Here is a 25,962-nt window from a genome sequence, read left to right on the forward strand (position 1 = left end):
TACAATTTTTGGCAAACTGAGAATAGAAAGAAATATCTTCAACCTAGTGAAAGGCATTGTCCCAAACCCACAGTTTATTTCATACTTGGTGACTGGGACAGACACATCCACTCTCCCCACTTTTATTCGGCATTGTGCTGGAGTCTTGGCCACTAAAATAAGGAAAGGGACAGAGATAAAAAGACAAGGATTGGACAGATAGAAGTAAAACTGTCTCTACTTGCAGGTGACATGTCTACATAGAAAATCAAGGAATCTACAAAACAACAACAATAAAGCCCTCTTAGAATTAATACATCAATGTCACAAGGTTGTAGGATGTAAGATCCACATACATAAATCCATTTATTTTCTATATACTAATAGTGAACAATTGGGAAATGAAATCAAATGTGCTACTTACCAATACCAGCAACATAAAATATTTAAGAATCCCTTTAACAAGTGACATATAAGACCTCTACATCAAAAACTATAAAAAAAATTCCTGAGAGAAATTAAAGGAGACCTAAATAAATGGATAGTGTGTGTTCTGGGATCAGAAGTCTCCATATTATTAAGATGCGATCTCTCCCTAAATTGATCTAGAAATTCAGTACAATTGCAGAAGTGCCTGGTTGGCTCAGTTGGTTAAGCATCTGACTCTTGATTTTGGCTCAGGTCATGATCTCATGGTCGTGACATTGAGCCCCGCTATGCTGGGTGTGAAGACTGCTTAAGATTCTTTCTCTCCCTCTGCCCCCTAAGCCCCCGCTCCATGCGCATGCACTCTCCCTCTCTCAAAAAAAAAAAAAAAAAACCAATTAAAAAAAAATACAGTTGCGGGGTGCCTGGGTGGCTCGGTTAAGCGTCCGACTTCAGCTCAGGTCATGATCTCGCAATCTGTGACTTCAAGCCCCGCGTCGGGCTCTGTGCTGACAGCTCAGAGCCTGGAGCCTGCTTCGGATTCTGTGTCTCCCTCTCTCCATCCCTCCCCCACTCACACTGTCTGTCTTTCAAAAATGAATAAACGTTAAAAAAAAAATTGCAAACAAAATCACAACAGACTCTTGCAAAACTGTCAAGCTGATTCTAAGATTTATATGAAAATAGGCAAAAGACCCGACGTGACACTTCACCTAAAGGGTATATGACTGGTCTATAAGCACAAGAAAAAAATGCTAAAATGCTAAAATCTTTTTCTAAATCGAATTTAATATTAGACATTAGGGAAATGAAATGCAAATTGAAAATTTACCATTTCACATCCACTAGGGTGTCTAAAATGAAAAAACTAACCATAGCAAACGTTGGCAAGGATGTAGATAGGGCATCTGGAATGCTCATCCACTGTTGCTAGGAATAGAACTTGGTGTAACTTCAGAACACAGTTTGGTGGTTTCTTTAAAAGTTAAACATATACCTCATATTCGATCCAGCAATTCTTCTCCCAGGTATTACCCAAAACAAAATAAAAACATATGTCTCCCAAAAAACTTGCACACAAGTATCTGTAGCTGCTTTATCATAGCCAACTCCTGTAAACATCCCAAATGTTCACCACACAGACAAACAAAATGTAGCATATCCATAACGTAACAGCGCTATTAGCAGTAATCACAAAGTACTCCTACAACAACACGGATGAATCCCAAAAATGTCACATTGAGGGAAAGAAGCCTGAGACAAAAGAATATACACTTCGCGACTCCATTTATTTAATGTTCAAGAGCTAGCAAACCAGGGGCGCCTGCCTGGGTGGCTCAGTTGGTTAAGTAATCCGACTCTTGATTTCGGCTCAGGTCATGATTTCATAGTTCGTGAGATCAAGTCCCGTGTTGGGCTCTATGCTGACAGCGAGGAGCCTGCTTGGGATTCTCTCTCTCTCCCTCTCCCCGGCTAGGCTAGCGTGCACTCTCTCAAAACAAGTAAATAAACATTAAAAAAAAAAAAACAAAACAAAACAGAACTAGCAAAACTAATCCGTGATGACAGATATCAGTACACCATTGTCTATGAGAGGTGGGGACTGATGGGAAGGGAGCCTGAGGGGCATTCCGAGGTGATGACAATGTTCTATGCCTTGATTGAAGGGGTGGTTACATGCGTGTCTACATTTATCAAAACTCAGTGAGTTGTGCATTTAAATTCTACACAACTTAACTGTATGTCAGTTTCACCTCAATAAAAACAAATGTCTTTACAGGACTTCAGAGCTACCATCCTAGAAGGGGTGGGGTGTATTTTCCAAGTTGACTTTGAAACTAAAAAGTAGCTTGATTATCAGCTTCTTGGGGAGACTCAAAAATAATTCAGATGGAGGGAGAGAAAACCGTAATATTCCTCGTGGAGTCAGGAGTTAGGAAAATGATCCAGAGATAAAACCGAGGGGCTGGCATTCATTTGCTGGTCTATTCTTGCCATGAATATTCAGTGAGTGCTTCTATGAGTCAGGCACTGCCTTGGGACAGACAAAGTCCTTGTCCTTGCTGAGCATATACTCTCTGAGAAGACAGACAAGGAAGCTACAGAAATAAATGGGGTGATTATAGACTGTGGCGAGTGCAACACATGACTGGGAGTCCATAAAGAGGTGGGAAGGTCTGAAAATAGTTGAATGACCAGGAAAGGCTTCCCAGAAGAAGTAATATTTGAGTTGTGTCATGGGGCAGAGGGCAGAGGGCAGAACAGTGCAGGCAGACAGAAGAAAGGATGCAAAGGTCCTGAGGCAGGAAGGAGGGCAATGTGTCTGAGGAAATGACAGACAATCAGGATGACCAGTGCTTAATAAGCAGGGTGCATCGGGTTGGGTTGGAGAGTTGGGCGGAGGCCAGAGCTCACAGGGCCGATGGGCAGGGACAGCAATGAGTCTGAGTGATAGTCTAAGATGACAGGGAGCCACTGAGGAGGATGGATTGGAGTGGGGACAGGGCTGGAAGCGAAGAGACCAGTTAGGGAGCTACTTACTGCACTGGTAGGGTGCTGACAGCGGTGTGGAGCAGGGAAGGAGAGAAAACAAGATTCGGGATGCGCCGTAGAAGCAGAATGGACAGAACTTGCTGGTGCATTTGGCATGAAGAATGAGAAAGAGGAAGGCTGGGCCAATGGTGATACCATTTACTAAGATGGGGAATTCTGGGGCAAAGAGAGTGTGGAGAGGAGGTGGAACAGGAGCTTCATTTTAAGATACTTATGTACCAGCAAGTGAAAATGCCAAGGAGGCACTTGGATACATGAGCCTGGACCTCAGAAGAGAGGGCTGGGCCAGGACACAAAGCCCAAGGCCACCGTTGCACAGATAGTATTGAAGCCAAGGACAGAGAGGAACTCTCCCAGGGTGGCGGGACTGTCTCAGAGTGAAAAGAAGTGGGTCCAGGGATGCGCCTGTCAAGGGCAGAGGAGAAGCAGTGGGGTGGGAAGGAAGCCAGGAAGACTGTTGCCAGAGGTTCACCCCTGTGTTCTCAGAACCTAGGACAGCCCCTGGGATACAGCACTCCCTGGCAAGATGGTCGCTGACTGCGTGAAGAAAGGAAGGATTTGGGGGTGGTGCCCTTGCTAGGTGTTGCTGAAAAGATGCCATGAGAGAAGCCAGAGAGGAGTCCACTGGGCTTTCGTAGCACGGGAAACAGCAAGGGCATTGACTCCAAGAGCCTTGTCAGGGAAGTGATGGGAACAAAGCCAAGATACTTCCATTCGGATGGGAATCAAGATGACCACCATCAGCGCGGCCACAATCCACAATGACTCAGTCATCCCACAGCAGTGCCGCGTGACCAGTGGGGTTCCCTGCTGTCAAACCTCACATCAGGGGTCTTCGCGTCAAGTGGTTTCCTGAAGTGCATGGCCTGCCAGGCCAGCCAAGCGCCAGCTGCAATGGGAGGTATGAGCAAGACTCCCACTGCCCGGGCTCAGGGACTCCGGCCACTTCGCTAACTTAACCACAGACACCCTTCAGGGCATTCACCCACTTCCCAGCCCTGGCCTGTGAATTCTCACTCCCGGGGTTTCTTTTCCACGTACCCTCACCTCAGCTGCCACACCTGTGTTTCATTCTCTTCTATCTGCTGCTAGTGCAAGGCAGTGGTCACCAAACTTGTGATCCCTCTCACTATTAGAAAGGAAACAATAAATAAGTCACACGACTCGGACTTACCGGGCACAGTTAGAACAGAAGGGGATTTTTCCGGCTGTTCATTAACACGGCTGCTGTTCTGAACCCAGAAAATGTTGACGGGCTCAGGAGGGCCCATGGCCTGACAGGTGAGGTTGAAGGCTGTGTTTCTTGTGACATTCATGCTCTCAGGCTGTCTAGTAAAGTGAGGAAGTCCTGCGGAGAAAGAGTTCAATGAAAGAACGTTTCAGATCTTCAAGCAAAGGCAGAGCCCCAAGGGGAATGGAGACTGTTCTAGAACTTGGCAATAGATTTCTTTATATACCACCTCTGGTCTGAAATGGCTAGTTTGCACCTTCTGAAGGTTGGCTGAGAGAGAATAGAAGCTAATTCTTACCCAACTAGCTCCAGCCGGCTTTCTAGGACACTTTCTCAAAGGGGTTATGATGGTGATTCAGAACTGGTTTTACCAGAAGGGAGGGAGGCCTGGCGGTGTTGAAATCAGGCATTATTCCAACTCCTGGGACAGGCTGGCACGTTTTTCAGTGTTTCTTACCAAATTACACATGGAGTGAAAACAAAGCCACGTAATAGGTCCACCTGTTTTTGAGGACAATCCACTGCGTGTGTCCCTTTAAGATGAATGATAATGAATTTAAACATCTGTACGCTTGCACAGGGCTTATACAGGGCTGGCCATTTTTCAAAGTGCATTCTAATGATAACAGTGTAGACACAGTTACATACTTCCAATCCTAAGATCTTTGACTGTTATTCAGAATCGAGGCCATAAGGAAGGGAACTTTAGAAATACCTCAGAGAAAGCCAGTGAGTACGTACTTGGAGCACATGCCAAAAAATTAACAAGTCAAGTTAACCGTCCTCAGGCACTTAAACCATGTTCTTTGAGGATTGGGAACTCACAGATCTGGTCCCAGAAGGAATGATGTGGGAGTGACATAATGGGCTTCTTTATTCCTATTTCAAAGTTTTGCAAAACTCCATTTGGACCTAATGTGATCCTGCCCTGGGCATTTTGTTGGGATTCTGACAAGTTAAATGTCCTCTCAACATTTTCCCAACATTTACAGCAAATGTAGGGACACTACCATCCTGCACACCCCCACTTTCCCCTAGGGCTGGTGCTGACATAACCCTGCGGAGGCATTAGCTGTCCAGCCCGGGATGGGCCTAGAGCAGAGCGCTAACACAGACTCCTCTGAGGGGCCTCCCCACCTCAGGCCTCCTGCAGCATTAGTGGGTATGAGGTTTAGGTTTGCAAAAGGATGGGTAGCAGAGGAGGCTTTCCTTGTGAGACAGTTCTGGTTGAACTTCCCTGAAAAGCCAACCACTTGTTTTTTCTAAAGCCTGTGGTGAGGCGGGTCAGGAGAAAGTAGAAAAGAAAGGTGTTTGGGTGCTTCTGCTGGCAGGGGTATCTCAGACAGCCAAGATGCAAGGGCCCTGGAGGCAGCCCGCAGGCTGGTGAGGAATGACAACTTGTGGTGAGAATAGAGGTGCTTCCTCCTTGAAGGCTTCCTCGACAGGCACCGCCATTGCAGAACCAGGCATGCGCCCCAAGACCCGGGCTCACCTAGCCATCAGCTCACATCCCCTACTGCAGTTCAAGTTCCTTGAGGGCAGAGACCGCCTTCTTCTAGTCGATGTCTCATTCGGACCCACACTGAGCCCGTCTTATGTCACATCATGGAACTGCACTGAACCATCTACCCGACAAATCCTAGGGCCCAAAATGAGTCCCAGATTGAGCTGCTGACCCAGTTCAGGAAAACCACTCACCCTCCTGGCTTCACCATCCGCATGTACCGATGTTGAATAATAGGCCAATCATCCCTAGACCAGGCGAAGGGTACCTGGTGCCAGCACTGAGAACCAGATAATGGAATGCATATCGCTTCCAGAAAAGTCTCCAGGTTTCTAAACTGTAAATAACCTGAGGACAAAGAAGTCCATAATCTGTTTTTTATCTCAGCCCTATTGCTCAGGATAGAGCTAAAACTTTGAGAATTGAATTCACGCCATTTATTTATTATTACCTGAAGTCTAAAAAGAGGATCACCTTATAAAATGTCGGTGCTTATGAATTTGCAAAGTTTGATTACAGAGTTATAAATGAGCATGCTAAACTCTAGAGTTTTATATGCAAAGCAATAAATACAGGTCACTCTGTAGCCTCTGGACTTACCCTGCACCTCGATGTAGATGGGGTCAGACACAATCTCTTCGTTGTTTATTTTCATCTTACAGATATATGAACCATTGTCTGAACGCTGCACACTGGTTATGCTTCAAAGAAAACACATAGAGATATTTACACTGAATACCCTTTGAGTTTCTGCTATAGGAAAAGAACATTCTTCAACCTCTTTATCATATGCTCTGAGTGTTAATCTTCTGTGTCAACGTGGCCAGGTCATGGCATCTAGATATTTGGCCAAATATTACTCTAGATGTTTCTGTGAAAGTATTTTTCAGATGTGGTTAACATTTAATTTTTTTTTTTTTACATTTATTTATTTTTGAGAGATAGAGACAGAGAACAAGTGGGGGAGGGGTGGAGAGAATGAGACACAGAATCCGAAGCAGACTCCAAGCTCCGAGCTGTCAGCACACAGCCCGACGTGGGGCTCGAACCCACAAACTGCGAGATCATGACCTGAGCCGAAGACAGACACCCAACTGACTGAGCCACCCAGGCACCCATATGTGGTTAACATTTAAATCAGTAGACTCTGAGTAAAGATTACCCTTCACAACATGGGTGGGCCTCATCCAGCCGGCTGAGAGCCATACTTATGAGCAAAGACCGAGGTCCTCCAAGGAAGAGGGAATTCTGCCTCTAAACTGCTTTCGGACTCAAGACTATAATATCAACTCTTCCCTCGGTCTCCAGCTGATGCCCTGCCTGTTTCAGATTTGCCAGCACCCACAATCACATTAGCCAATTCCTTAAAATAACTTTCTCTCGTTCCTTCTTTGGTTCTGTTTTTTCTGAAGAAACATGACTAACACATATGCTGTCCCTCCTCTTGCCTTCTATGGAAGGCTCTGTACCAGGGTTCTCTATGTTGGGGTATTGCCCCATCAAGGCATTTTGCTGCAAATTTGTAAGGTTGTTTTTTTTTTTTAATTAAAAAAAAAATTTTTTTTTAACATTTATTTATTTTCGAGACAGAGAGAGAGCATGAACAGGAGAGGGTCAAAGAAAGAGGGAGACACAGAATCCGAAACAGGCTCCAGGCTCTGAGCTGTCAGCACAGAGCCCGACGTGGGGCTCGAACCTACGGAGCGCGAGATCATGACCCAAGCCGAAGTCGGACACTCAACCGACTGAGCCACCCAGGCGCCCCTGTAGGGTTGCTTTATGTGGACACAATAACTAGGAGGCACCATGGTTTTTAGGGGCCAGGGGCAACTGTTCCATAACCCAAATGACTTTCTGAGACTAGAACCCAATTCCATTTATAGACACACAAAGAATTTGTCTGGTCTTAATATCCACCTAATACCCAGGACTGCAATTACCTGAAAATGGGGGCTGCCATCCCTTTGTCCTGTTTGGAACTTGGCCATGACTCACATCACGGACAGCACCTCCCTATTTGCGGCTGCCACGTGCGTGAGGGGCGTGCCAGGGTGCAAGTCCCTGTGTATTCTATGATCTCTCCTGGAGTGGTCATGCCAGGCATCTACATGTTCACATTTGTATTATTTTATTATAGATCACCTTTCTTTCATTTTCCTTATACTATAGTTTGAACACTACATGTTGTAAAGTATCTGCTATAAACAGGTGGCCTTAGCTCTAAGAGCTTCAGAATCCTGCTTTCCACCCTTCAGACATGTTTACACACAAGAAGTTAGGCAAAACCTGCCCTTAGCTGGGTGTGGGAAGGGGTGAGGGCATGAGGAACTCTTTGAAATGCCCTCAAACGCTCTCAAAGGGGGGGACACCTTCACTGACCCAAAGGCACTGATTTCTTCTACTGTGCTCATCAGACAGAGCACAGGCTGTGGCTAGAGAAAGAAAGTAAAAGAAGAAAACTGTGGAGGGGTCCATCTTCCTTTCTAGTAGCTTGTTCCCTGATACAACTTATTTATCCCAAAGCAAAATAAGACCCATCCCTCAACCCATCAAGGCCTGAAGCTTAATGCTTAAAAGAGACCAGGAAGCTGGCAAGGTCAGAGGAGGGGACGCCATCTCGGCCCACAGGTGGCAGCCGCCAGGATAAACAAACAGCACAGTGGCATCAGGAGCCAATTTGCAAGCAAGGCCCCTTGGACTTGAGGTTGGACACACGGTCTTGAACACACGGTTTTCAGAACAAACATAGAACATTTTAAATTACAACTTCTCCCCAGTGATACCATGCTGCAGTTCCCTTTTAGCTTCTGATAAAGAGTAAGTAAAATACACATCAAGAATGGTGTCAATCAGGGGCCCCTGGGTGGCTCAGTTGGTACTTCGGCTCAGGTCATGATCTCGCGGTTCGTACGTTCGAGCCCCGCGTCGGCCTCTGTGCTGACAGCTCAGAGCCTGGAGCCTGCTTCCGATTTTGTGTCTCCCTCTCTCTCTGCCCCTCCCTGCTCACGCTCTGTCTCTCTCTGTCTCAAAAATAAATAAACATTAAAAAAAAAAAAAAAAAAAGAATGGTGTCAATCAGAATGAGGAGAACCAGAGCTGCTTGGGTTAATATTACCTCCTTACTGTTCCCAAGGCCCAATAATGTGACTATCATCTGTCACCTGCACTTTCTGATGTGCCAATCTGAGCAGTGCCCCACTGACTCAGAATACTTTGCCTTCCCCTCTCCCCTCACTCCTGTGCGGGAGTGATATAATTTTGGAATTGCACCTGAAGAACGGAAGTTGGACCTGGGGAGGACTCGGGATTTCAAAGAAAGGCCAGATCTCTCCATGCTTTAGGGCAGGACTGAAGGTCACAATGTCTAGAGGTCACTGGGAGAACATGGAAAGAGACTTCACAGGACAAATATCTCCAAATAAGGGGTTAGCTGACCCTCCTCTAATAAATCTTCCTGGATGTCATGGTGGCAGGAAGAAAGAGGGAGAGAAGCAGGTGTCTAGAATGGTGCCCGGACCAGTATGAGTATCAGCCAGGGGCTGAATGGTGCACCTGCTTCTAGGAGCTCTTGAAGATTCTGCATGGCTGAGCAGTCTAGTTTTCTTTGCAGTTCAAAAACAAACCAACAAACAAAAAATAAAACAAAACAAACCAAAAAACAAGGTCATGGCTACCAAAGAGGGGGTCCTTTCCACATATTTCACAGGTTCATTTTAGAAGAGGAGTCATTGTCTTGAGGCCAGGCCCAGGAGCTGGACTGATGATAAGATCTGATAGGCTGAGGACAGCTGTGCCTCTGAAGACCTGGCTCTGGCTCAGGGTCCAGAAGCCCAGGGTTGCAGCAGCCTTGTCACATGACTTAGGTAGTCAGGAGCCAGAATGCAAGTGAGGGCCACAGAGGGATGCAGGGCAAGGCCGAGGAAGGCAGCCCAAGGATGCAAAGTACCCCTGTGTGTGTGGGGCGGGGGGGGGGGGACGACTGAGAAACTATCGGGTGGAAGTAATAGTTTAGCAGCACAGCTTGGACTTCAGAAATCACACGCAAAGGGCATGAAAAGTCTAGGAGCATCTTAAGCCAACCAGCAAGTAAGGAAAATTCAACCAGGAGGAGAAAAGGAGAGCTCAAAGGAAACATGATCAAAACTTTGTCTTTAGTCATTCATATCAGGAAGAGGTCAGCAATCGCCTGGGGAGATGGGTTACGTGCCTGCATTGATTAGCAAGTCCAGACCCAGATTTTCCACAAATAATTCTACATGTTGCTTCCTAGACATGCAAGTAAAGGCTGCCATGCTGAGAGCAGGGTGGGGGGTGAGGTGGAGAAGAGTTGCTGTCCCCAACTTCTCCCCTTTCTTAAAGGAAACAGCAGGCGCAGTCTCTAGAGGCTTCCCAGCGAAGGCTCTGAGCTCAGAATAGCAATCTCGGCATTCCAACAACTGAGTAAGAGGAGTTCCAGAAAGAACACAGGAAGGAGAGCATAATTCAAGAAAATGCCCCAGGGCTAGATTCTAGGTCTTTCTTAACCAGGCCTGTAGGTGGGCAGCACAGTGGAAGAGAAAAGACCCACCAAGACCACCCATCTCTCATCAGGAGATGTCACAACTCCAAGATAAAGTGGAGGTCCAGAAGCTTCCAGAGAGAAGTAAAGTGAGTCATTCACAAATGAATCAGAACCCCACCACACTTCTCAAGAACAAATCTGGGGGCAAAAAGGAAATATATCAATGACTTCCAAATGACAACAGGAAATTATTCTTTTTGAGTTCTGTATCCAGACAAACTACCTCAATGTGAGGATAGAAAACACAATAGCATTTTCAGACATGCAAGGTCCATGCTGGTGGAGGATGGGCTCTGTGCCAAAGCGAAGGAGTAAAAGCCAAGAGGCGGGGTTGGGGGCGGTGCGGAACCTGGGCTCCAGGAGGAAATAGGGAGAAACAAGGGCCCCCAGAACAAGAGTAAAGATGACAGAGCTGCACCCCAGACCTGGGGAGCAACCTGTCCAGACTGGAGCAGGAGAAGGACAGGACAGGCATCTCCTAGGAAAAGATCAGGCCTGGTAATCGCATCACTTTGAGAGGAGATGTATGTAGAGGTTAGGGACAAATGAGAGTGATACTTAGAAAATTAAGCAAACTAACAAGCAAGGAAACTATTAAATTGAGGACAATCAAAAAGCTGTGAAGAAGTAAGATGTAACCACAGCCTAATGTATGACTCAGCTGAAAACAGCATTTACATAGCCACAAAAAACGTGAAGTCCTGGGTACTGATTTAACCAGAGTTGTAACGTTCTATTAGATGAACTCCAGGGCTAGGCGCACGTGCGCACACGCACGCACGCAAACACACACACACACACACACACACACACACACACACACGAGTCATAAGGATTGAATACCTACAAAAGATACTCAAGAAGTGGATAACCACAGCTCCTCGTTGGGGAAGGGCTGGAGGCTGGAGCAGAAGAGAGGATTTTTGAACAGTTGGAGTATTTTACCATGTGTATGCACTGCTTTGAAAAAGGTATAAAAATTGTGTCAGATTCTGGTCAAATACAAACATCTGAACCGGGGAAAACCAAAGCCACCATACAGACTCAGCCACCGCGTCTAGACAGGAACCACCTGGACAGAGCCACAGGGCTCTTTGCATCTGCAAAAGCCCATCACACCAGGGTGGCCTCAGCTGGGTTGAGTCCCAGTACGTCCTGTAAGGACACAGAGACTCCTTGTTTCTCAGACCTATCACATGTAGACTGGCCTGCTCAGACATGGCTCTGAAGTAGCAGCTACATTCTAGAGGCTTCTTAAAAGAAATACAAAAAAGAACAAATGGGGTACAGTTCCACTTACATGAGGTATGTAGAGTAGTCAAAGTCACAGGCAAAGAAAGTAGATTAGAGGTCACCAAGGACTGGGGGAAAAGGGAATGAGGGGTTAGTGTTTAATGGGCATGGAGTTTCCCTTTGGGGGGCTGAGAAAGTTCTGAAGATGGATGGTGGTGATGGGTGCCACACCAAAGTGAATGTACTTAAATGCCACTGAATTGTATACTCGGAAAGGGTCAAAATGGTACATTTTATCCTATGTATATCCTATGTATATTTCGCCATGATAAAAATATTAAAAATGAAAAAAACAGTTGTAGAGAAATACAAGTTTTAGAAAACTATAAAATCCGTCCAGCTCTAGCTACAGAGAACTAAGCTAGAATTGAATTCCCAGTGGGGAATCCCTAGACTACACAAAAAACATGTCAAAATACTTTTCCTTTGCCACAAATTACCCCAATAACTAAATGTGCAGGGCCGGCTGGCCTACAGGAACATTGGCTTTTGTTTCTGCTTGAGAGTTTGGTCCCCCCAGTCTTCTGGTCTGATGGCTGGTGCCTCCCTGGAATGCTTTACCTGACCAGGGAGTGTTTCTACCCAAGCCAGAGAGCTCCTTATACCTTATGCCCGACTTTAGAGCTAACTGTATCCCAAAAAGTACCCCCTCCTTTAGAGACTCCAGGGAAAGGTCCCGGCTACACAGCATCCCGGGATCTGCACAAATGGATGAGCTACAGTTTCAAGCTGATATCAAGTGCAAATGAGGCAAGATACCAGTCAGAGAGCCGAGGTGGCTTGGCTTAAGCCTGGTGGCTTAAGCCCTACAAAGGAGAATTGCTACAAGCTCTGGAGAGATAGAACCTGAGGTGTGCACCATCCAGGACTAGGTCAGGAATATGGGGTCTGGGGAGAGCGGGGGGTGCAATTTTCAGTGTTAATCACCAAGCCATCAATTAGGAATACCCCAACCTGCTGGCAGACACAGTGTTCCCTACACCTACAGTAGATGTCCAAGTGAAAGAAGAAAACATGCGAATTATCAGCAAAGAATGGACTCAGCTCAAGAGGACACCTGGGCTTGAAGCACCATATCAGTTACTTTTTCCCTTGTATATGCCCCATTATTCATTATTATGCAAAAACAATTTTTAAGGTTTTCCCTTTACAATTTCACATACATCCTTCTGTATTTGCTTCTGCTTTACAACAGTAGGTTACAGTGGCATAGAGCAGTCAGTATTTTGAAGGCGTTTAATAATACAGGAGAACATTCATAATAGGATGTTACGTGGGGGGAACGAGATATATAATCATGTGTGTCATAAAATGCTAATTTCATTTCAGGAATATTAATTTCATATGTGCTTGGAAAAGTTTTCTCAGGGTTGTGGGCCATGGTTTCTTTCTCTGTACATGTTTGGTAGTTTCTAAGTATTTAACAAAATACATATATTACTATTAAAATAACTATTTTTTAAGTTAATTTATCTATTTTGAGACAGAGAGAGAGAGAGAGAGAGAGGGAGGGCTCAGGGGAGGGGCACAGAGAGAGGGAGACTGAGAATCCCAAGTAGGCTCCATGTTCAGCTCAGAGCCTGATGTGGGGCTTGAACTCATGAACCGTGAGATCACGACCTGAGCCAAAATCAAGAGTTGGACGCTTAACCGAGCCACCCAGGTGCCCTTAATATAAATTTAAAATATACGCATAGAGGAACTAAGACCAAGCAGTTTCTAAAAACCTTTTAGGAACACTCTTACTCCTGATGTTAAATCCCCTTTAACCTTTCCCAAGTAGGGTGGGGCTTGTACTTAAATGCACATGAACTTCTTCTTTTATCATTTCCACATCCACCCCCATCCCCGGTCTCAATAAACTGAGGTTTGACCGAAAGATGGGTTGGGTCCTGAGGGGCAGAAGTGCCCCCTCAGTCCTGATGCCAGGTCCTCTCCCCTAAATCGATACTTCAAGGCCAAAACTACAAGTATGCATATCTCCTAACCTACTTTTAGGGCCAAAGACCAGATAGCTGACTGACCCTTAGTTTTAGAATGGGGCATTTGGGGGTTCAAGTGTGGGGCCTGCCCAATATGAAAGAGGAAATGTGGAACCAACAAAAACTCAGAAAGTTAAATCACATCCACAATCCTGGTCAGTCTCTAGCAACTCACAACTGCTTCATATTTAAAACACACATGCTGGTACAATTTGTGGGGGCCTCTCTCTGGAGACCCCATCATTTTCGAAATTCATTACCCTTTCTTATAATAACACCTTATACAAAACTGGCTTATGTCCTAACTCCAAACACCTCGTGTTTCTCCCCATATTCCTCTGACCCCTGCCAATATACACATATGTATTTTGTACATTCCCTTAAATACACGTGGCCCATACAGGTATTCTTAAGGGCAACTCCAAGAAAATTACAAGCTAATGAATTCCATGTGTTGAAGGCCTAGAACTAGTTTTTAACTCTTCACTGTTCCTGGCAACCAGAGTGGATTTCTTTCAGGGCCCAAGAGATGGGAGAAGAGATGACATTGCAAGTGTGCAAACCAGGCCCCCCGTTTAAGGGTGACAGCTTACTCTCCAGTGACCCCGGGCAAGTCACCCTACTCAGAGGGACCTCAAAGTCATCATCTAGAAGATACCATATTTAGGGTCTCCAACATCCTTCTTTCTTGCCAAGAAATTACACGGATATTTATAGTCTTGATTCAGTCACTACAATTTCCTTCATACGGCTCCTGTGTCACCTGAACATTAATATACTTGAAGAATATTGTAATGGTGGACTCAGTACTGTCCCCAAAGCTACTCAATTCAGCTGAGTGTCCACGGTTTATGAGAATTCTGATCACTAAATTTGCTGTATGGCTTAGTTTGGAGGTCAGATAAGATTTTTTTTTTCCCCTTCAGAATGAGTTTATGAGACTGGAACTGAGTACATGCAAAAGTATAAATTTTTGTTCTAAAGTTCTGAAAATATGACCCAGGTCACCTTCTGAACTCTAAAGACACAAGTCCAAGATAAGACACTGTCTGTTCTAAGTTTAAAAGCTCTCCAATTTGGGGCAGCTGGGTGGCTCAGTCAATTAAGCATCCAACTCTTAATTTCAGCTCAGATCATAATCGCAGGGTCACGGGATTGAGCCCTGAGTCGGGCTCCACACTGAGCATTTTGCTTAAAATTCTCTCTCTCTCCCTCTGCCCCTGTCCCCTGTTCACTGTCTCTTTCTCTCAAATAAAAAAAAAAATCTGAGTGTCACATTAAAAATATTTTTTTAATTAAAACTCTCCAATTTAAGTCCTTTAAACATCCCATGGCCCCTTAGAACACACTTGAAGCTGCTGGTCACGTGATGCAAACCTATCTCTTTGGCAAGAAGGCAACTCACCCACGGTCTCACAGCTGTCCAGTGGCAGGACCCCCATTCAGGACTCCCAGCCCAGAGAGAGCAGGGCAGTGTTTTCCTCCTAATGATACCTGGTGGGACCAATGTCCCGGCTCTTCGTTCCTTTAAGCCATTAAACTGCTCCTTATTCATTATTAAATGGATCATTAGAAGCTGTGTCTCTATCATGATAAAACATCTGTGTCTTGTAGTTGATGCAGAAAAAAAAATGCAGTCAAATCTCCTGAGTGGTCTCAGCCACCGGCTGAGGGTGGCAGCCTGACAGTCCCAGCCAAAATTTAAATCAACCAATGGAAAACGTGACAGTTGTGTTCTTTGCTTTGATGCTAACCAAGCCTATAACTTGGAAAAACTATGCAAAAAAAACCCCTAGAAACAAAAAAAAACAAACCCCCAAGGTGCATCTTCTGGAAATGTTGACACACTAAATTCTAACGGGAGCTGTCAGTACTGTGGTATCTCTGAGGCAGTTTTCTGAAAAGGAAACATCAAATGATTCACCAAAAGACGGGACACCGTCCGGGACTGCCCCAAGCATCAGGCCAGGGAAAGTGAAAACACACCAGATCAAAGAGGGCTCCCCTCGCTCGGAGCGCAGGAATCCTAGGGAAAAGGCACTGGCGCCAACTCTGCACGGCCCTGACCTCATTTTGAGCTTTTAATGACCACAGGTCCACCGAGTTCTAGAACTGCACATGCAAAGACAAATAAACAAGACCAAACAAAACAAAACACTCAAACCCCTCCTGGCTGAAGAAGAGCGAGTAGAGAATAAAAAAGGGATGGGGAGAAGAGAAGCAGCTGTCTCACTGTCAGCGGTACTCTGAAATACGATGACTCAGTCCTAGGGACAATGGGTTATTCCAGATACCTGCTGACTTGGCTCTGTCACCCCCCCCCCCACGCCCACCCCCAATGCATTCGGCTGGCCCCTGTCAAAACAAAGTGGAACAATGAGACGGTGACACGGTGACACGAGGACTACCATAGTACCATGATCTGCAGGAGCAGGGGGTGTAGGGGAGGGGGGGAAAGGGAGGATAAGGCAAAGGAAAGGGGTGGGAAGCCTGTTTGTTTTAAAACCTCCACCCTCACAGTGCGATTTAGACGCCTCCACATACTGGGTAAGAAACGTCGTTCCCACTCACTGGGAGAGCTCTTGAGTCAAGCAGAGCGTGACGTGACTTGTAGGTCAGGTGGGAAGTGGTTCCCCAGAACCCAGAGCCTCTGATAACCAGCAGTTCCAGTGAGGCCAAGATCAATGTAAAAGAAATCAACAATACAGACCGGCAGCTATTAATCTACACTGTAAGTGGATCGGTGAGTTGCTAACACAGAAACTAAAAAAAAGTTTTTTAACTTATGAGGTTTTTGCTTTTGAATCAGCAATAACATAACAACATTTAACAAAAGAAAGGAAGAAAAGAACACGTACCTGAAGGAAGCGATTATTGCTGTAACTTCGTCATCTGGATAAAACTGAGTAATTGCATGATGTGCCCCCAGCAACTCCTTCCCATCTTTCCACCAAGAAATAACTGCGATGTCCTGGTACATATTAGGTATATTGATCGAGCAATTAAATTTGACATCTTTATGTTCAGAAAGTATTATGTGGCCAATCGTATGATTAAATGCAAGAGGCGGGAGCTTTGACCCAGCAGAGGTCACTCCAGGATGGACTGCATTGCCCGTATGCCGTCGTCCGGGCTGGGTTGGTGAAAACATCAAGGCAGGCTGGTACCCACTGGTGTGAGGAAGGGAAAATGGCATGTGGTCAGTTTGCAGGCTTCCTGGGTATGGCAGGTCAGGCTTGGTTTCTTTCTTCACCTCTGCAAAAGCTGCAAAACAGAACACCTGATTTTTAGCCTTTTAAATAAAGGAATTTTCCAAGTAGGTTCCCAATCTCTAAGCCTCTGATGACAGACAGGGGGTATCCTCAGGGTCCTCAGAAAACATGAGCAAAATGTATTTAACACACACGTCTGGACATATATTCTCATTCACAAATTCATTCATTTGTTCACATACCTCCTAAAGAATGTTTAAGAAATAGAACTCCTCCCACCCATTTTTTTCTTTTCTTTTCTTTTTTATTGAGATGCAATTGACTTATATTAAGTTTCAGGTGTACAACATGATTTGATATTTGTATATGTGGCAAAATGATCACCACTACAATCTAATTAACTTAGTTGACTACCAGTTACAAAATTTATTTCTTGTGATGAGAACTTTACTTTTTATTATTATTTTTTTAATTTTTATTTGTTTTCTTGAAAGAGAAGGAGAGAGTGTGCACCTGCGAGTGAGTGGGGCGATGGCAAAGAGAGAGAGAGAGAGAGAGAGAGAGAGAGAGAGAGAATCCCAAGCAGGCTCCATGCCCAGCACGGAGCCCAATGTGGGGCTTGATGTCATGACCGTGAGATCATGACCTGAGCTGAAATCAAGAGTCAGATGCTTAACCAACTGAGCCACCCAGGTGCCCCTCTTGTATTGAGAACTTTAAAGATCTACTCTCTTAGCAGCTTTTAAATGTACAACACAGTATTATTAACTGTAGTCACCTTACCGTACATGACGTTGCGAGGACTTACTCATTTTATAACTGGAAATTCGTATCCTTTGACCACCTTCCCCCATTTGTGAAAATTGTGACTCATTCAAAGTCCTTCATATCCATCTCAACAGCATGGCAGGAAGGTGATGGCAACTGAGATCACTTTTCTCACTGTGTTCTCAATCACAGACTATGCCACAAATTTGACCAATGGTCTTGTAAAGGCTGCTACCGGTCACAAAGATATGAGTTTACAATTCTGGTGCCTCAACATGACCCATCTCTAGGTATGGGGGGGATAAAAAATCAATGTCACTTATGTCATCAACAACAGAATGACTTGGAGCTTCCATTAAAATGCTTGCCTGCTGGAATGAACCTGGCAATTTGATTTCATCTGGCCCACAAGTATTTCTAGAAATATTCGCCCACAATAGTTGTACTTCTGGCTTTTTTAATAGCACTTTTGGGGCATACATCCTATGCTGGTTGTTACGTATTCAAACACGTTGGCCACAGTTGAGATAGGCAGAGAATGGGAGAGACATTGTGTGGGAAAGTGACTGGGGGTACACAGAGGTGCCCATCCCCACTCCAGAGCTGTGCCTCTGCCACACTCAGGATGTTGCACCCTCCTGGGCTCCTGGGTGTGTATGTGCAGGGAGAGTAGGATGGTTTCTGCTTAGGGTTGTGACAGATTTAGCAAGTAAGAACGCAGGACACCCAGTTGAAATTGAATTTCAGATAAACAACAAACAATTTTTAGCATAAATAGTCAACTAAGCACTTATTTGGCCAATGGAGATACAATCAGGAAATCTGGGAGCAGAAGGAAGGATCTGAGAATTTGTTCCTCTGGCTTCCTGCCTGCCAAGTCGCTCTGGACTGCATATCTCCCTCAACTGAAGGTCACGGCTTCTGTTAGGGAGTCTTCTCTATGTGATTCTTTCATGCCAGGTCGGCTCTCGTGGTTGCTGCATTTGGGAACTGCCTCCAGGGTGAATGCCAGGTTGAAGAAAAAGAGATTTCACTATCAGAAACCAGGGAAGGGGTGCCTGGGTGGCTCAGTTGGTCAAACGTCCAACTGTTGATTTCAGATCAGGTCATGATCTCAAGGTTCGTGATCTAGCCTGAAGTTGGGCTTTGCGGTGACAGCACAGAGCCTGATTGGGATTCTCTCTCTCCCTCTTGCTCTGCACCTCCCCACTCTCTCTCTCTCTCTCAAAATAAAGAAAAAAAACTTTACAAGAGAGAGAGAGAGAGAGAGAGAGAGAGAGAGAAAGAGAGAAAGAAGTCAGGGAAAGCTCACTGCTTGTCCTCAGCCTGAGGTCTCAGTGGCTGTGGGAGAGCAGGGGCCCTCCACGTGCTTTGGGGGAGGCTATGTGGGTCAGCCGCAGGCTGGCCTTGAGCCCGGCCATCCAGACAGATGAGTGTGCTGTGATAGAAGCATTCATTTATTCCAGGGAGTGGAGGTCAGGGTGACTCTGCAGAGAGAGGCCCCTGCCTCTCCTGTTGCCGCCACACCAGGCAAATCTTAGGCACAAGTGTGGGCCTGTGCTCTTAGCAGGAAATGGCAAAACTCTGCCTGGGCGCCATCCAACTCCATCATCTTCCTCTGAATTTGGGGATACTTTCTGCAGTTATGAATGCTCTGGCTATCTATCTTATGCCTGCAGACCCTGTGCAAGAACTCTTTTTCTTGAGGCGTTGAAGCACCTATAATTCACCTTTGCCTCTCAGATCAGCAAATTTATCGAGAGTCCTTATTCACGGACATCCATGAGACTGGGAAGGCAGGGGGTTTGTCCAAATAACCGTGTTTTTCTTTAAAGGCAAAAAAAAAAAAAAAAAAAAGTGGAGTGGGAGAAGCAAATAATTCCTTGGTTTGTTTAATTTACTTAAAGACACTTAAAATGTCAAATTATAAGGGTAACCCAAGTTGGTAGTGGAAAATTCACATGTTTACAGAAGCTCAGAGAACATAAAATGGGAACCTGTTTTTAATCCCAAGCCTGCAAGATAACCTCTGGTTACAGCTGGGGTCTAGCCTTCAGTTTTCTCGGAGCCAAGCTGCTACGTGAGCAAACTAGAGACAGGGCCACCCACTCAGAGGTCGGAGGGGCAAACCCACCCTATAATCACTATGGCTGGTTTAAAAGATAGCTAAGCTCCACGAGCTGAACTGCCAGGAGTTGGCAGAATGATTCAACTGCCAGTAAGCATTTACCTCGCACCTACTGGGTCTAAGATTTGTTGTGATAGTGTAATGGGATACAGAGAGGCACTCGCCCCAGACGGGGAGCAGCAGAGGGTCCCAGGAGTTAAAAGGAAGAAGGGATATGGGGAACTGGGGCAACAGGGCTGTCCTGACAAACGTCAGCGGGGCTTTCCCTGGTCCCTCCCCACCCCCGACTACTTAGCCCTCCTACTTGGGGTGCTGGGGCTCTCCCCCTCATAACGTCTCCTGGGATTCCTCATTCGGTTCTTTCTCTCCTGCTGGACTGGGAGCCCCAAGAGGGCTAGCACCCACACTCTAGCCAGGTCATAGAAGATGCTCAAAATAGGCGTGTTGAATGAATAAAAGTAAAGGCATGAATTAGAGAAGGGCTGTGGGAGGGGGGACAGGGTTTCTAGGGGCTGGGGCGGTGGGAAATTGCAGAGAAAGAAGAGGCCCTAATGGTTTGGGAACATGACTGCAGCTGCAGGGTGGTGCTCCTGTGCTAACATCAAAGAGCCAGAGCAAGTGGACAGAGCTGACCGTGGAGACTCCTGGATCCTGGCTGAGGCAGCAGTGATTCCTGGTAAGTTTCTGAGCAGGGGAGGGAGATCAGAGCCGTCCCCGACTCCGGCACTGACATCTGGCTGAGTGGGAGCCCGAGGAGCAGGAAGGAGGAGGCCAGGAAGAGGGGAACCCACCAGGAAGATGGCACAGACCTAACTACCAAGAGTGGCTGGGAGCAGGAAGGATGCTGGAGAGAGAAGAAAGGTTGACCCCAACAGTGTTCCCACTAGGGCCATCATCCCACAACACAAAGGTCGGTCTAACACCAAGTATTTAGGAAGGATATAACCTCAGAACACAGGAGAGTTCTCAGGAGTGGTCATTATACTGGTTGTTGTTGGCAGGCCGGGAGGCTGCTTCCGGTTCAGTTGTCTCACACGGAGAAGGGGGATGGTAACCATGGTGCCCCACAGGGTATTGCTGTCAGCAACAAAGGAGGTATCACTATGTCTGGCTCATCGTCAGCTCTCCAGTAACTGTTAGCTATTACTCTTTTTTATTATTTTCCCAGGTTACTCTGAATCAGTAAACACCTGCCGCACACAGCCCAATACTTGAGAGGGGCCGATTTACAAGGGTTGATACAGGGAGCTGCCCAACTCCTCGTGGATGATGGTGCTGGTGAGGCTTCCGCTGCACAACTTTGCTGGGGGCCGGAGGGGGTGCCGTTCATCGAGCAGTCTGTGTAAATTCTGTTTTAGAGCTCTGCAGTGCATACAGGGAGCCCTGAGCGATTTCGGATAATGTGGAAAAGGGCAAAATAAAAACCAATCCAAGGTTTTGGACCCAGGGGTCAGGGCAATGACCGATCAGAAATTATATTTTTTTCATAACTTAAAAAAAAAAATTAATGATTTTTTTAAATGAATTAATTTATCTATTTAGACGCTGGGCTCAATCTCACTAATTGTGAGATCATGACCTGAACCACAATCAAGAGTTGGACGCTGAATGGACTGAGCCACCCAGGTGCCTCCAGAAGTGGAACGCTTTACGATTATTTTGGGAGAGTTATGGCAGGAGGAGGAGATCAGACCAACAAGGCCTGCTTATACAACAAACCTTTTAGTTCTCACTAACATGCTCCCATTAACTCATCTTTACGATGGCAAAAGGGAGCGTGGTGGCCTTGGTGTTAGATGGATAAACATTTGAGACAATGTTTAGTCAAGGTGAGAGATGTATTAAAAGCCCACGGAGACTGGGGGCGCCTGGGTGGCTCAGTCGGTTGAGCGTCTGACTTCTGCTCAGGACATGATCTCGCGGTTCACAAGTTCGAGCCCTGCCGTCGGGCTCTGTGCTGACAGCTCAGAATCTGGAACCTGCTTCAGATTCTGTGTTTCCCTATCTCTCTGCCCCTCGCCCCCTCATGCTCTCTCTCTCAAAAACAAATAAACATTAAAAACAAAACCAAAAACAGCCCACAGAGACTGAATGAGAATTTTGTACTCTCTACATAGCATACATGGAAAAGTGGGCTGCCTCTGGCTATAATTTGGGTGGAAGACACAAGAAACTTCACCCTCCCCACCCCTCTCTTCCTTCTTTCAAGGTTGTTTCCATCTGTGGACTGGATAAGCTCAAGTGGGAAGTTGAGCCTTACACAAGTAACTGCTACTAAGCAGCCTTGGATAAACGGCCTCACACCCAGGTCAGACAGCAGCTGTCCCACTGTTCCAGAAGCTGCCATCTCCCCCCCAGCCCCCAGCCTGGGAGCTGCATGATGGAGCATCCCTGCCCATTCCCAATCACTACTCGGCCCTTGCCCAGATTCCAACGTCAGCTTCGCACAGACAGGGATTGTGCCTCCGTCATCGGCCTCCAGTGCCAAGCACAGGGATAGGCTTATGGGACACAATTAGCAAATGCTTATTCATCCCACAAATAAATTGGTTCAACATACTGCCCATTGTTTCCCGCAGGTTTGCCTTGTTTTTCTGAACAAATCTGTAGCTTTCTCGAAAGCTGGAGGTGACATCCTTTGAACCCAGCAGGATGAGAAACATGGATTTACTCTGCAGTGAACATTCACGGAAAAAATGGGTGTGATGATGTGGGCCGAGTTCTGAAGGGTGAGCTGGGAAGAGACGTGGTCCAGGCAGGGACACTGCTGGGGCTGGGGTTGGGACTGAGGGGGGACACTGGCATGCCTCTGAAACAGCCCCTCTTCCACCAAGCACACATAGCCGCAGTGAGCCAGCCATTTAGGGACCTTAGTCTGTTAGACTCAGAATCGGTCACTGAGGGGATGTTAGTAAATAGGCCACTTTCTGTGCGATCAACTAGCACATCCCACCTTTAAATCCATGACGAATGGCTCAGTGCTTGCTGAGTGTGCATGATGGCAGGTGGGCTGGTGGTCAGTATTGTTCAGTGGTGCCCAGCAAAGTGCCTTGGTGCCTGAGACATGACCTCAGAAAAGCTCTTTAGCCTCTCTGGTCCCCTGCAAGGATAAGAGTGCCTCAGTGGTAGGACACGATCGGATGTATAGGGTCTGCCAGCACATTCTACAGATTTTGGCTGATGTTGTTGTCATTGCATTGCATCTGAACTGGGCCTGTTGGCCACCTGAAGTAGGATTTTTTTTTTAATGTTTACTTATTTTTGAGAGAGACAGAGACAGAGCTTGAGCAGGGGAGGGGCAGAGAGAGAGGGAGACACAGAATCTGAAGCAGGCTCCAGGCTCCCAGCTGTCAGCACAGAGCCCCAAGCAGGGCTTGAACCTACAGATGGTGAGATTACGACCTGAGCCCAAGTCGGACGCCCAACCGACTGAGCCACCCAGGCACCCCTGAAGTCGGATTTTTTTTCTTTTAATTTTTTTAAGTTTATTTATTTTGAGAGACAGAGCAGAGGAGGGGCAGAGAGAGAAAGAGGGGGGGACAGAGAGAATCCCAGGCAGGCTCCATGCTGTCAGAGCGGAGCCCGATGTGGGGCTTGAACTCACGAACCGTGAGATCATGACCAGAACTGAAACCAAGAGTCAGACGCTTAACCAACTGAGCCACCCAGGCGCCCCAAATAGGATTTTTTTTTAAGTTTACTTATTTATTTTGAGAGAGAGAGAGAGAGAGAGCACAAGCAGGAGAGGGGCAGAGAGAGAGAGAATCCCAAACAGGCTCCATACTGTCAGCACAGAACCCAACGTGGGGCGCAAACTCACTAACTGTGAGATGGTGACCTGAGCTGAAGCCAAGAGTCGGATGCCTAACTGCCTGAGCCGCCCTAAAGTAGGATTTCTGAGGTCCAGGGGCAGCAGGTGGAATGGTGGCAGAGCAGGCCCCCAGGCCCTGGACGCCCTCCAAACCACGGGAAGAAGACTGGGCCGGCAGCAGCCCTGCAGGAGGAAGAGTGCGGGTGGGTGAGCCTATCCAGCCCTGCCTTGGGTGTCAGGTGCCATCAATCTGCCTTACAACCCTGGGTGCCTGGAAAGCGACAAGGGAAGCACCTTGGCCTGAGCGTTGGAATAAGGGCAGGACTGAAGTGCCAGCCGGTGGGACCCACTACTCGCTCTTTATACTCTTCCTCAAACAACAAAACGGACAGAGGCATCAAGCAAGCTCTCTGAAGGTCAGCCTCACAATCAGGAAGCCCAGAGGCGGGTGCAAGAGTGAGGGCTTATTCCTGAACTCCTGGGGGTTCTTTGCTTCTCACCTGCAACCTACGTGGCCCAGGGGGGCAGCAACAGACAGAGGGGAGGATGCCCTTTGCCCGAGAGCTAAGGCCTCCATTCTGGCCTGGCTGTCTGCTGTGGGCTTTGCTATCAAGCAGCCCCCTTGTAGTTGGGAGAAAGGCCTCCTTCGGGAGTGCGTTTGCAGTTTATAAAAAGGCTTTTGGAGGCCGCACCCCGTCCCATCCCCTGCAGCGCCCTGTGTCCGCCTCTAAGAGAAAGGGTCATACCTGGACCCCCACTGCCCCAGCCTCACCCCCGTCCTTCTGGCTGCTATTTGAATCATGTCCCTCGGCAGCTTCCCTGTCATCTAGTTTAAGGGCTCCTTCCCCACCCCCATGGCTGGCTGAGGCCAAACCAAGAACAAACAGAACCTTGCTACTTAGTTTTGTGTCACTTTATGTAAACATGAAGGTTTCTCAATTGATACAGAGGAACAACAATACTTAATGAGAGAAAAATGTAAACCCTTTACCCTGGGGGGCCCCGGGTGGCTCAGTGTGTTAAGCGTCTGACTTCCGCTCAGGTTCATGGGTTCAAGCCCTGAATTGGGCTCTCTGCTGTCAGCTTTGGATCCTCTGTGCCCCCCCCCCCCACCCCTCCCATGTTCTGTCTTCCTTTCTCTCTCTCTCTCAAAAAAAGAACCCTGGAGTCAAAAAAGCAAGATTTAGCCCCGCGCCGAGGCCAAATGACCTGTGCAAGTCACTTGTCCATGTGAGAGTCAGTCTCCTCATCTGGAAAGCAAGACACATAACACCTCCTTCTGTCAGAGATAAGAGCAGAACACTACACGTAAAGCTCTGTGCAATGCCTGGCATGCACAGACATGCAATGAATGGCAGTTAAGATTTTCATAACACGAAACATCTGATCCATCTTGTTTTGAAGGTGCAACTAGTCATGTCTGGACCATCAGTGCTGAACATATGGGACCAGTTATGCTGACTTAGACCATGCAGCCTCCTGCAGTGAAATATGAATATATGTTTACTTAACTAAGGGTTTTCCTTCTCTTCCCCCTTTGGCAGGACACCAAGAATCACGGAAAGGCTGAAGGAACGCTTTCTGGCCAGAGTGGTGAAGCAGTTGCCCCCTGGGGGTTTGGGGCTGATTCTCCCCAAGGACCAGATGTGGCTTTCACAACATATAGGAGAGACTCTCAGTCTCCAAGTTTAATTCCTCCATCATGCCACTCCCGACACTATGCTCCGGCCCACCAATACCTGAATGCCTATTAATAAAAAGGCATTATTTTATTTTATTTTATTTTATTTTATTTATTTATTTTTTAATTTTTTTTTTCAACGTTTTATTTATTTTTTGGGACAGAGAGAGAGACAGAGCATGAACGGGGGAGGGGCAGAGAGAGAGGGAGACACAGAATCGGAAACAGGCTCCAGGCTCTGAGCGTCAGCCCAGAGCCTGACGCAGGGCTCGAACTCACAGACCGCGAGATCGTGACCTGGCTGAAGTCGGACGCTTAACCGACTGCGCCACCCAGGCGCCCCAAAAAGGCATTATTTTAAAGAAAAAATTATTTCCTTTAAAAATGTGACTATTTCTAGGAGCGGCTGGGTGGCTCAGTCATTTAAGCATCCGACTCCTGGTTTCGGCTCAGGCTATGATCTCACCGTTTCATGAGTTTGAGCCCCATATTGGGCTCCGTGCTGACAGTGTGGAGCCTGCTTGGGATTCTCTGCCTCCTCCTCTCTCTGCCCTCCCTCACCCACCCCCACTTGCACTATCTCTCTCTCAAAATAAGTAAATAAACTTAAAAAAAAAGAATAAATAAAATGTGACTATTTCTGGACCAGCAAACACCTAACACGAAAAGTTTGTCAATCTCTTTCCTAAATGACAGAGGGCACAGAATTCTGTCCAAAAACAGATACACTTTTCCTTACTCTTCCCACTAAGTACACATAAAAACAATGGAAACAAACATTAAACAAACAAAGCCACTACCAACAACCCTGAAAAGTGGAAAAGGCAGACTGA

The 25,962-nt window shown here is 46.6% G+C and overlaps 1 protein-coding gene across 3 annotated transcripts in view; it reads right to left on the minus strand.

Moving 5' to 3' along the window:
- MERTK (MER proto-oncogene, tyrosine kinase) overlaps positions 1-25,962 on the minus strand; it is a 146,706-nt gene that overhangs the window by 80,587 nt on the left and 40,157 nt on the right. For all 3 annotated transcript variants that reach the window (XM_045446880.1, XM_045446878.1, XM_045446877.1), the window contains exons 2-4: positions 16,388-16,793; positions 6,294-6,394; positions 4,133-4,306 (exon numbers count right to left, since the gene is read on the minus strand). In XM_045446880.1, coding sequence (XP_045302836.1) covers positions 4,133-4,306; positions 6,294-6,394; positions 16,388-16,793 — 681 coding nt within the window. The remainder of the gene's footprint in view (positions 1-4,132; positions 4,307-6,293; positions 6,395-16,387; positions 16,794-25,962) is intronic.

The sequence above is a fragment of the Leopardus geoffroyi genome, chromosome A3 (genome assembly GCF_018350155.1).
Source record: "Leopardus geoffroyi isolate Oge1 chromosome A3, O.geoffroyi_Oge1_pat1.0, whole genome shotgun sequence".
Classification (NCBI taxonomy): domain Eukaryota; kingdom Metazoa; phylum Chordata; class Mammalia; order Carnivora; family Felidae; genus Leopardus; species Leopardus geoffroyi.